The sequence below is a fragment of the Capra hircus genome, chromosome 16, assembly GCF_001704415.2.
Source record: "Capra hircus breed San Clemente chromosome 16, ASM170441v1, whole genome shotgun sequence".
Lineage (NCBI taxonomy): Eukaryota > Metazoa > Chordata > Mammalia > Artiodactyla > Bovidae > Capra > Capra hircus.
The window spans coordinates 32305270-32318213 of NC_030823.1; the positions used below are offsets into that span (position 1 = coordinate 32305270).

Below are 12944 nucleotides of genomic sequence, written 5' to 3' on the forward strand. Positions count from 1 at the left end.
AAAAACATGATACAAGTGAACTTATTTACAAAATAGATTCATGGACATAGAAAACAAATTTATAATTGCCAAAGGGGAAAGGTGAGTGTGTGCTCACTGGTTTAGTTGTATCCGACTCTTTGTGACCTTTTGGACTGCAGCCCGCCAAGCTCCTCCGTCCATGGGATTTTTCAGGTAAGAATACTTCAGTGGGTTCAAAGAAGACTTCGAACCCACGTCTCTTACATCTCCTGCATTGCAAGTAGATTCTTTACCTGCTAAGCCATCAGGGGAGCCCCAATGGGAAATGACATAGGGATAAATTTGGCATTTGGAATAAAAATGTACACACTACTACATATAAAACAGATGACCGACAAAAATCACTGTGATGCATAGGAAACTATACACAATATCTTGTATAATAACCTATAATGGAAAGACGCTATACATATCTATATATAGATATAACTGAATCACTTTGCTAGGGACCTGAAACTAACGTAACATTGTAAATCAACTAATTTCAATAATTTTCTAAAAAATGGGTATTTTCAGATTTCTATGCAGAAAATTCTGAGCAAGTGAAAGAAGGGCCCAAAAGAAAAGGTAGTACTTGTAATGATGGGACAAACTTTCATGTCAAGCAATTCAGTAATTCCTTCTCCTCCATCTTCTTAAAATTTTGCTAAAAGCTTCTACATCCCTGTCTTCCTTGGTTGCCACTCTCTCTAAGACAGGAGCATTGCCTTGCATTTTATGGGGACCTTTCAACCACAACTTGACTCATGATTTCTGAAGCCAGGTTAATGCTATTACTTGCATTTTCATTACCACCGGATAGGGGAAGAAGAGAGCAAGAGAGAGAGGATGAGTAAGAATGAATATCAGAACTTCAGTTGTGAGTGGAGACAGTGTTACACAAAAGAATTTTCTATTTCCCACAGGGAATGCCAAAAATTCCCAGGGAAGTATAAAGCAGGCTAGAAATTAGGACACTTCTGTTTTCTTGTCTATTCCCTAAAATCTGAATGTCAGTGTAAGTGATCCACTTAGATACAGATCTTAAAACAAAAAAAGGTTAAATTACCTTGACCATCTCCTAAGAATAGCAACATGAAAATCTAAACACTTTGCAATGTATAAATAGTCATGAGCACTCTGCAGTTAGTTACATTTAGGATCTCTGTCTAGGGCAGTCTCTCAGGCTGGACTCTAATAAGGGTCAGGGAAACATGCCAGGGATATGTGAATTCTCTAACAGAATTAAAAATCTGTAATCGTTCTGATGATTAAAAAATCAAAGTACAAAAAATATCATATTCTAGGTCATCTAGATCCAGTATTACCACATTTCATTCCAGGGCTCTGTTTATGAGACAGCACCAAGGAAAAACTGAAACTTGAAGCATCAGCTATTAATGCCATGTCTCAAGGAGTTACCAATTCATTTCTGAGGATCAGGGGTTCACTTAGATACAAAACCCTGGCTGAGAGTATTTAATTCTGCGGGCTTCCTGAAGAGTGACTTCTCTGCCAAAATACTGTTGAGAAGTTTGCTATTGCCTAATATCTTTCCTATAGAACTTCATTCTTAATTCAGAGTAGATCTTTAATTCTTATTGCAGGTTAACTGATGTCTATCTTGTAACTTAATTCAACTGTTTAAAGGCTAGACATTTTATTGCTCTAGCATTCACCATAATGAAAAGAATATAATCTAAGGCCGATAGTAGTAAAAGTTCATTCTTATTGTAACAGAAATGTCATTTTTATAAATCAGAGAGAATGGCAAGTTTGGAATAACACTTGAGACTGCACATAATTTTACTGATTTTATTAATACTTAATTCATAATTAAGAATAGCAGAAATATATTTATGTGGAAACATGGGCATTGAAGACATAAAGAAAATTTAACTTTCACTTAGCCAAGCTTCTTACTTTACTGGGAAAGAAAACGAGTCTCTCAGAGGTTTGCTCAGGAAGTTAGCTGAAAAGTCAAATCAAGAAGTCAATCAAGTCTTTGGACTCACACTCCATAGCTAAAGTAATGTGCTGCACACTCTGTGTTTCGCCTTCCATTATCAGTCATGCGGAAATGTTCTACAAATCATTAAGGTAACTGTCAGTTCTCTTATTTCTAGACAACTCATCCTACTCAAGTCTAACACTTTATTTTTAAAGTAGGAATATACTTTGGTTTTAAAAAATACTTTTTATTTATTTATATTTGGCTGTAGTAAAGTGAAGTGAAAGTCGCTCGGTCATGTCTGACTCATTGCAACCCCATGGACTACAGAGTCCATGGAATTCTCCATGTCAGAATACTGGAGTGGATTGCCATTTCCTTCTCCAATATTTGGCTGTGCCAGGTATTAATTGCAGCACGCAGGATATTTAGTTACGGCATACAAATTCTATTATCCAAAACACTATCTTGAGAAGTTTGCTGTGGCCTAAAATCTTTCCAGTAGAACTTCATTCTTAATTCAGAGTAGAACTTTAGTCCTCATTGCAGATTCAGTTCAGTTCAGTCGCTCAGTAGTGTCTGACTCTATGACCCCATGGACTGTAGCACACCAGGCTTCCCTGTCCATCACCAACTCCCGGAGCCTGCTCAACCCACATCCATTGAGTCGATGATACCATCCAGTCATCTCATCCTCTGTTGTCCCCCTCTCCTTCCACCTTCAATCTTTCCCAGCATCAGAGTCTTTCCAAATGAGTCAGTTCTTTGCATCAGGTGGCCAAGGTATTGGAGTTTCAGCTTTAGAATCAGTCCTTCCAATGAATGTTCAGGACTGATTTCCTTTATGATTGACTGGTTGGATCTCCTTGCTGTCCAAGGGACTCTTAAGAGTCTTCTCCAACACCACAGTTCAAAAGTATTAATTATTTGGATCATTAACTAGTGTTTAATCAGCATGTGGGCTCTAGTTCCCTGACCAGGGATGGAACCCAGGCCACTGGCATTGGAGCATGGAGTCTTAGCCATTGAACCACCAGGGAAGTGCCCTAACACTTAAATAAAATGTCATTTTGTTTTATGTCCTCTGAAGTTTGAAAATCTTAAAATTGTCTCATTACATAGAAAACACTGAAAAAGAAATGAAAAACTCATACAAATATTCCCAAAATAAAACATGACTTCTGTGCCTGGTAGTAGGACATGCAGAATATTGTAAGCAGGCAATTACACGGGGATTCTGAGACTGATATAAGCCTTTTTTTCTACGGGCAATCTTTTAAAACAGGGACGTGGCATTTGAAATACTGAGGTCAGTGATACAAGTATGCTATGGAGTCAAAAGATACATATATTCCTTGAATACTTACTTCCTCTCTCCCCTACAGGCCCATCTCCATTTCTTTGTTCAATCTGCTTATTTCAACCTATATGCCTTCATCTTCCACCCATGGTGGGCAACATCCTTACCATCCTTCAACTCTGTCTTCTCTCCTTCTCCTAAATCTGCATACCCTTTTGTGGTTTGCTAATGACAGTTATTATGGTCTTTGACATATACTTATTTGGAAACTTATCTTATTGATACATACTCCCCTTTTTAAGAACAGAAGTTCACTGCTGAATAGGGAGCTCAGCTTGGTGCTCTAGAGGTGACCTAGAGGGGTGGGGTGAGAGAGTAGGAGGAAGGGGATATATGCATAAAGCTGGTTCACTTCCTTGTGCAGCAGAAACTAACATAACATTGTAATGCTACTACACCCCAAAAAACAACAAAAAAGAACAGAAGGTTATTCTAGGTCAGGATAGTGCATGCAATATATGGTTGCTGAATTAAAGAAACAAGTGAAGTCTAGGGCAAAAGGATTCTAAATTTATAACAGCATCTGTTCTCTTCAAAATATGACGTATCACTTTTCTTTTGAAAGCACTGGGTTGACCAGAAAGTTCATTTGGGTTTTGAATCCAAATGAACTTTCTGGCTAATCCAATCCATGTAAATGACCACAGTAAAGTGATCTATGAAGAGAAGGCAGCAAAACATAAAAAGCTTAAGATACTGTTAAGTGAAAAAAGTAAAAAACAAAATTATATCTAGGCTGTATTTACTACTTGAAAATAATATATATGCATATGGACAAAAAGTGGAAGGTAAAACAGAAAAATGAAAACAATTTGCTCTATTGAGTGATAGAATCATTGGCTTCTGTGAATGTGCTTCTGTTTATACAATAAATATTGTTTTTAAATGTATACATATGTAGTAATTAGTAATATTTATCCTGGATATTGGTACTAATATTTCTGGACTATAAATAAAGCAGCTGTAGCTGTCCTATGTCTAATATCATCCAGTTTGCCAGCACACATGCAAACATATTCAAAGAGTTGCTGCACCTGGTAGTCACCAGAATTTTTGACTTTGTAGCTAGAGAAGATAATCTATAATGTTAGAAGGTTGGATCAACTTTTAAAGTCAAAATAAGTATGCCCCAAATTTTTAAGGACCAAAATATGTATCATTCACTGAAACTGAAATACAGCAAAAATTACATTTCTTTAGAATCAATAGTTTGATGAATCAATCTTATGACTTCCTTAAACACAAAAATGTTTTTTGACTTCTCTTTACAGTTTTATATTCCTTTCCAGAGGTAAGCATTTATCTAAATGTTTATCCCTTAACACAGATTATTTCTAAAAGGGCTTGTTTTGTTTCTTATTTGTACCATTACTGCTAAATAGCCCTGAATTGTTACTTTCATATACATTGTTTCTGCTTACACATTTGATTTTTTTAAAGATGTATTATTATGGTGAATAGCATTATCATCTTTTCTAGAAAATCAAATGACTTTTTTGACTGTATGAATTTCTATAGTGTTTTTATGAATGAGATACACATATATTGCCATGTAAAACCACTGCCCAAATCATTATTAAAGTTATTCATGCTAAATGCCCCAAGGACCTGCAACTTGATATTCTTCCCTGGATTGATGTCGAACTGTTTCTTTGTTCAAAATTCAAACTTACTTTTTTATTGCTAATTTTCTGATCTTATGAATGTAATTATGATTTTAAATGAAGAAATTAACTTTATCTAGTATTTCAGAAAAATTACAAATTGGTAATATTTTATTAAATGGAGATATTTTAAATTATTCACATAATCCTATTTGTCCCATTCAAGCATCCCACAGCACAAGAACAAAAGAAGCTGATTTATTAGACATACACCAGGGTGAAAATTTTTCTCAGAATTCTTGGTTGAGCTGTGATAAGAACACAAATTTATCTAAGTATATTGAACAATGCTTTAGGGCATACTTAGGGAAGATGCTATTTAAAAAAATAAGAAAGCTTTATTGCATCACACACATGGAACCAGATTCTCCTCTCATGGGCTGTAGCCAGCATGAAGTTCACACTACATTAATTTGCACTTGTCGATATGCTACTTTACAAGTATTTTTTAGGCATGTTCAAATGTGTACTCTGGCTCTTAAACTAGAATATAAACCCCCTAAGGGCAGGACCTGGGTCTTCCAGTTATCAATCACCCCACAGTGTCTGGTGTAGCTGGTGTGGGCAGGCCAAGCCCTCTGGAATGGCTACAGTCTAAGTGAGGAGCAGGAAGGGGAATGTGCTAAACCTCCATCACTGAAAGAGGGTGTGAAGAACACTGGAGAGCAACTCTGTCATCACCAGGACCAAGTGATTACATGTACGAACGGCGTGCCCAAGTGGCCCCTCCCAGTCATTTTTCAGAGCTAGAAGTGAGGCTGCAGGTGGTAGGTGGATAGTCTCTGAAGCCTAGCTCTCAGAAGCCATCCATTATCTCAGTATATTCCCCAGAAGCCCCCTAAAGAGAGTATATAGCATTACAGACACATAAGAGAGAATAGAGCCGAACAGGATTTTATTTTAATCTGTAAGTGCTAAATTATGAATGATAGTGTAAGTGTTAGTCACTCAGTCATGTCTGACCCTTTGTGACCCCAGGAACAGTAGCCCCTCAGATTCCTCTGTCCATGGAACTCTCCAGGCAAGAATACTGGAGTGGGTTGCCATTTCCTTCTCCAGGGGATCTTCATCACCCAGGGATCAAACCTGGGTCTCCTGCATTGCAGGCAGATTCTTTACCATCTGAGCCACTAGGGAAGCCCTAAATTATAGAAAAGACAAATATTACTACCCTTAGTAGCCACATTAATACAGACAATGAAATGTTCCTAGGATGTTTCCAGAATCAAATAAAAGACAATGGACCTCAGAGATCCTTTAGTGTCTGTTTAAAGCTAAAAGTTTCATGATCTGTTACAGCAATCTATTTCAATCATCTTGCTGTCAGAAAATTCTTATTTTGGGCTACTATAATTTCCAGTTGCTGTGATTTAATCTCTTTGTTCTTATTCTTTCCTTACTAAAGATCAAGAACAAGTGTTTAGCTTTCTCCTTAAAATTATGTCAAGTCCAGAAAGACAAGTGAAGCAGTTTTAGTCTTCTCTAAGTAGAAAGGTACAATTCTTCAACTTTCCTTTATTGCTTTTATTTCTCAGGCCTTAAGTAGGTCGTACTTTAGGACACATAGGGCTTCCTCTCTACACAGCCATACAAAACAGATGTACTACTCCCAACAATCTAATGAATTCAACTGAACTTATAACTCTTGTGTTGACACAGTCTACATTTTTTAATGTCAGCATTAAAGTGTGGAGTCATGCTGCTGTAGATATAAACAACCCTCAAATCCTTTTTTTGCCCTAATTTTCTAGTAAAAATTTGCAGATTTACTTCTTTTGTATATGTGCTTTATCCTTAAATATTTTCTTTGATTACCCCTCTCGGGTAATTTTGAACTTCAACACTTCCTATGCAATGTTAGCCACAACTCCAGAATTCTAACTTACACCATACTGATAAGAAAGTCTTATCTTTGACAGAAATTAAACTAACCTAAACATTTTGTACTATTATTACAAAACAATTTATGTATTTATATTTGTACCCCCATCCAAGCCATTATTAAGTCACATGCCTCTAATCAGACCCTAACACAATGACCAGTCCTATACCCATCTGCTGATGCCGCTAGATGACTAAGAGCTCAGGCATCAGGCACATTTCCTATACTGCGAAATGCTCTAAAGCTGTTACGTTATACGTCAAGATTGGTGAGTCTTCAATCTCAAAGCTCCACATTCTAGAGGGCAGGGGAAACAAGAGTTTTATCTTTTCCTCAGGACAGGGGTTGGCAAGCATTTTCAGTAAAGGCTCAGAGAGCAAGTATTTCAGTTGTGGTGGGCTATGCCACAGCTTCTCAACTCTGCCTCGTGGCAGGAAAGCAGTCATAGGCAGTACAGTAACAAGCGAGTGTCACCGTGCTCTGTGACAATCTGATTTCTAACAACTGCCTGCAGGTCAGAGCTGCCCGTGGGCTGTCGTTTGCTAGCCCTCTTCTACAGCTACAGGGCACCTGTGCGTAAACATATGCTCATATCTCTATAAGTAGGCATGTATCTATGTGCATTAGCACGGTGGCCCCAAACCTTTTTGGCACCATGGACAGTTTTGTGGAAGACGATTTTTAAATTTTTTTTTTATTTTTTAATTGGAGGAAAATTGCTTTACAGTGTTGTGCTGGTGGCAGACAGTTTTTCCACGGAAGGAAGTGGTGGGGCGATGGTTCCAGAGATAATGCAACCAATAGGGAGTGGCAGATGAAGCTTCCCACACTCGCCCGCTGCTCACCTCTTGCTGTGTGGCCAGTTCCCGAAGGCCTGGGACCACTACCAGTCCCAGGGATTGGGGACCCCTGCATTAGCACACCAAATCTCTGTCTGCTTATCCCCATAGCTATGGTGGCTTCATGGGCGTGTGATTAGTGTGCTCACATAGGGACCTGTGTTTAGAAGGGCTCTGCACTTGCAGTTTAATGCTCTGTGGTCAACGTTTTAAAATTCTTCTCAATGATTTTATGTTGGAATCTGGGTTTTACTGGTGAAGTCTGATGGCACCAATGGAAGCCCCACTTAATCTGTGGTCTTGTCTGTCTACTGCCTCACGGCTTGGACACTTGTTCCCTTTTAGTTTCCTCTTCCTGGCTCCTGCCTTGGGACCGTGCTGCCCTCCACCATGGATGGGACCAGGTCACAGCAGTGTTAGGGGGAGGAACATGTTCTGCTGGGCTTCACTGGTGGCTGAGAATCCACCTGTAATGCAGGAGACCCAGTTTCGATCCCTGGGTCAGGAAGATCTCCTGGAGGAGGGCATGACAGTCCACTCCAGCATTCTTGCCTGGAGAATCCCATGGACTGAGGAGCCTGGCAGGCTGCAGTCCATAGTGTCGCAAAGCGTTGGACACAACTGAAGCAACTGAGCGTGCGGGCATGCCCCCGAGCTCTGCTGTTATCCTGCACATCTGGTGGGAGCCTGGATTTGAGTCTGAGAAAGGTTGGGTTGAGTATGTACATCCCTGACATCTGAGGGTGGGACATGGAGTTGACGACCCCTGCTCCTGCCTGACGGCACTACAGCACACTCAGCGGACTCAGCGTGGAGCCTCTGCCCACCCTGATCCCAGCACGTGGAGGCTGCCCAGCTGACCCACCCTGGGATGAAGACTGACTGTCTCTCTTCCCCAGTGGGGCGTGGTATTACAGGTTTTTTAGCTGGTGGCATGGGAAACCTGGAAACTGGACCCATCTGTATAACCAGTCATGGGGCACCTATGGGGGTCTGCAGCTCCCACCATGAGTCTCCCATGCTGGAGGGGGTCCAACACTAAATAGCAAATAAATGACATGCAGGAGGACGGAGGAAGAGGGAAAGGAGAAAGGGGAGAGAGAGGAGAGAAGCCGACTGCAGGAGAAAGGAAAATGTTTCATAATTTATTCCCTTTAACATCACTTTTTTCCTGTTTTGAGGAACAAAGAACTTTGTATTTTTCATTTTGTATTAGGCCCTAATCAAAGATTAGGGGCTGTAAAGAATCACCTCTGAGACTCATCCCCCAAAATGGAAGCTAATACAGAAAACTTCACTATGTATCGCTCATTTCAGAGTCAGCTACCCTTCGTGCTGCCAGGGCTTCCTGCCACCTTCCTAAATCCTAAATGTAAGGCTCTGAAATTAATTATATATTTTGAATGTCAGACTAACAGGCTCCTTTCAGAATATGATGATGGGGGTTGCTGCAAGGTAGCCATTTCCTTCAGATAGTTTGCTACAGGATTAATTCATATTTCCTTTGAAGTACCTTACAAATATAAAGCACTATCAAGACATTATGCTTGAAACTTACTGATAACAACAGACAGGGAAAGGCAAAATTTTTCTAAGATTTCCCTTTATTTTCTATTAAAGAAGATAACACCACAACATTCTAACATACAAAAACATAACTATCTTCCTGATTCGAATAAGCTGACTACAGTCATTGTAGAGATGGTCAGAAAAAAATCGAATATGGGTTGTGCATTATAGGATATTAAAGAATTACTGTTAATATTGTTAGGTGTGATGACATAGTGACTGTGAAAAAATTCTTCATAGATGTATACAGAGTTTACATCTGTGTAAATCTGCATTTATTATGGGTGAAATGACATGACTTTATATATTTCAAAAGCAGAAGAGAAGGAAAACGACAGGAGAGGAAAAGAAGGTGAAGAAGAAAAGGATGATAAAGGTGACAAGGAAGGTGAAGATGACAATGAAGACGGGAAGATAAAATGTGAAGTCGAAGGAACAGAATTGCAAAATGAGGAACCTGCGTGATGGAGACGTGGGATTTCATTGTAATAGTCTCTTTACCTTCACAAATATTTTAAAATCCCCATAGTGGAGTGTGTGTATGTGTCTAACTGTTGCCTATAAAAATTTTCTAATAAAAAATCAGGGCACAGATTTTTCATTCTTCTACATACCAAAGGTCCTTTTTTTTTTTTTTTTTTTGGTGCTAGAAGCATCCTCTGAGGCTGGCGGGAGCTCTAACTGAAGAGATACAAAGGAGTTAGTTGATGGGAAGGATAATCTGCCCATCAGTTCCTGACACAATAAAAAAAGAGAAAAGGAGAAAATGGGAGGAAGAGATGGTCATTGTTTTTCTCCTAACCTTCCCTTCTAATTATGCCAGAGTCAAGGCTTGGGTCACAAGGAAAATGACTTTGGTGCTCAACCATTTGCCCTGTTTTGTATACATCAAAAAAGCTCTTGTTCTCACCACATTCCAATCTGACAGTTTCCCACCTACTTTAAAAATGTATCAAGAGGCCAGATTAACAAAAATATAAATAAAAGGACCATATTACAAGGAACATCTTGTTTGTAAACATAGAGATAGCCTTCCTGTTTTTCCGAATTGCATGATATGTAACACTTTAAAAGTTAAATCGTTGTATATTATTTTATAGGTATTTTAGATATATGTTCAACAGCCCAGCTTTTAAAAGTTAAATGTAAATTTCTCTCCTGAGTGCAGATGGTGGCCAAGCAAAGTAGCTTCTTCAGTCCTAAAGACAGAAGGTCAGGTCATGGCTGAAAGACCAAAGAACAATTGCTGCCTTGCTACTCCAGACCATCCATGGAATGAGACACCACTACTTTCTTGTTTGGCAACTGTCTGTTCAATTCAGAATAGTTACACAGAGTACCTAGAAGATGCCCTCAAATTCTGTCTGAGAAAAAAACAGTATGCACATCACATTAGAAACATCTTGGAAAACTATTAGGAGAGTTTATTCCTAACTCTGACATCCTAAAAAGGCATACCTCTATCTAAAAACAACATTGAAATCATTATAAAAACTGTTCATGTTTCACTATTTAGCAGGTAATATTTACAAATGAAAACTGCTCCTTTTAAAAATCCTGCAGAATTTAGCCTCCACATCATTAGTAGTTAATTAAACTGAGATATAGTGAGAAAAGAAAAATATTACAAATACTTCTGCATGTTATTCATTTTTAAGATATATTATAATCTTTTTGCTCCTATAGTATTTTTTTCTCTCTAGAACATTAAAATGTAATTTTTAAATAGCTTGGAGACTCTACCTTATTTCAGTTAGTCTAAAATGTTATGCTAGCAGATGCTACAGAATAATAGGAAAGGCATATAATAATGCTAGGGAACATGACAATATGATACCTTTTTTAAAAAGCTATGATACATCAGAAAAGGAAAGTTCCATGTTGGTTGGTAATACTAGACCTTCAGTTTCTGATATAAAGGATTTTTAATTCCACTATCAGGCACGCCCCCAACTGGATAGAATAAAATAGTGTCATTATTTGAACATAATGAAATGTACATTATTTGTTAATAACGAAAATTCTTCTGAAAATTTAAAACTCATTATAACACTATGAATGTAGTGGTGCAAAAGCAGAATTTGATTTTGGCTGTTTGGATTTTATTTCAGTACTAGGAATTTCAGCCACCACCTGAAAAACTTTTTGTACTATATTTCATTATCACTTTCATTTTCAATACTTTTCCTGATTGTCTTTGCATTATTTGCATAGAGAGCTGATTGGGCTGAAAAACAAATATGTTGGAAAATTTGGTAAAAAATGTTGAACTAAAACATATTTCAAAAAATTTACTTTGGGCTACCCCCTTTTAAACCATAGTGATTTCTTTAAAATAATGTCACTGAGAATTGTCTTATTTTAATTGAATAGATTTATCAACCTGCTTTCACTGAATATAAAGAATGAAAGCTTTCAATGTTCTGTCACACAAAACTAAGAAAATCAAAAGTCAGTATATTTGGAACTGTCTCACTAAAAACTTTATCCATGTTGTCAATTAAAATTGAAGTATCTACATGATCTCAACAAAGATATAATGTAAAACATCTGTTCAAACTTAAATTGAAGTAAGTAACATTTTTTTCCCTAACATTTCCAGTTTTACTGTATTTAGGTTTCCTGAACAAACATATTCATGATAGTCTTAGTTAAAACTGGTTCCACTCTGCCAACAATCAATTTGATTGACATGTTTACATATCAACTCATCTCATCTCACAAATTTTAAACTTTTTCACTTAAAATTGGATTCAAGTTGGCATATTTCAAGAACTTTATTTACATATATTTTAGGTTCAAAATGTGCATTAGAACATTTTTTTTAACTTTTTTAAGTAATAGATACATATATCCAAATGTATATTTATGACCCGTCAGAGTGGAATTTCATATGCATGCAGTTGTATTCTTACAACTTCATGCGAATAATTTTAGGCAACTGTATATGAAATTCTTTTAATAGTATAAATTGGATCATTCCATTAATTAGAAAGAATATAACAGAAATAAATGACTTAGGAATAAAATCACAAAGATTTCAGGAAAAAAAACATTAGTTATATCTTTAATTGCTGCAGGTACTACATTTGTATCAAATCTTACCTGATCTTTAATTTCAAGATCCCTTTTAGTTTTTGTTCTGTACTCTCTGTGCTCCTTTTCGGCCTCATCCTTCTCCATTTTGGTTTTATTCAATTGATAGCGCATTTCTCCACACACCTGTTAGATTACAAAAACTAGATCAATAGCTACTGGAATCTACTAGTCAATGCCTGCAATTAGATCTTTTGGTGCCCCCTAGAGGTCATATGAATAAATAAAACAAGTTTTCTAAGAATGGCATTTTCTATTTGCGTATTCAATATATTGTTAAGATGTGGAGGCAATATCAGCTATTGTTGAGTCTCGCAACTTCAAATTACAGATAAAGCAAAGCATAACCAGGGAACTCTGGTAATATACACAAGAATTTTTCATGTAAAATAAGAGCTTCAATTGCATATGACCTTCTAAAATGCACTATCATCTCACTTTTGAATAGGTAAAATTATTAATTAAAATATTAAGCTATGTTATTTTAAAAACTATATTAAAAATTAATATAGTTTTTTCTATATTAAAACTTACCTTGAAACTATTTCTCAGTTAGGCTTTTATTTAAGGAAATTAATAAAAG

The 12944-nt window shown here is 37.2% G+C and overlaps 1 protein-coding gene across 7 annotated transcripts in view; it reads right to left on the reverse strand.

Annotated features, from left to right (window-relative positions):
* The window catches only part of SDCCAG8 (serologically defined colon cancer antigen 8), a 243569-nt gene that overhangs the window by 146926 nt on the left and 83699 nt on the right, over window positions 1-12944 (reverse strand). For all 7 annotated transcript variants that reach the window (XM_018060258.1, XM_013970102.2, XM_005690561.3 and 4 more), the window contains exon 12: window positions 12371-12487. In XM_018060258.1, coding sequence (XP_017915747.1) covers window positions 12371-12487 — 117 coding nt within the window. The remainder of the gene's footprint in view (window positions 1-12370; window positions 12488-12944) is intronic.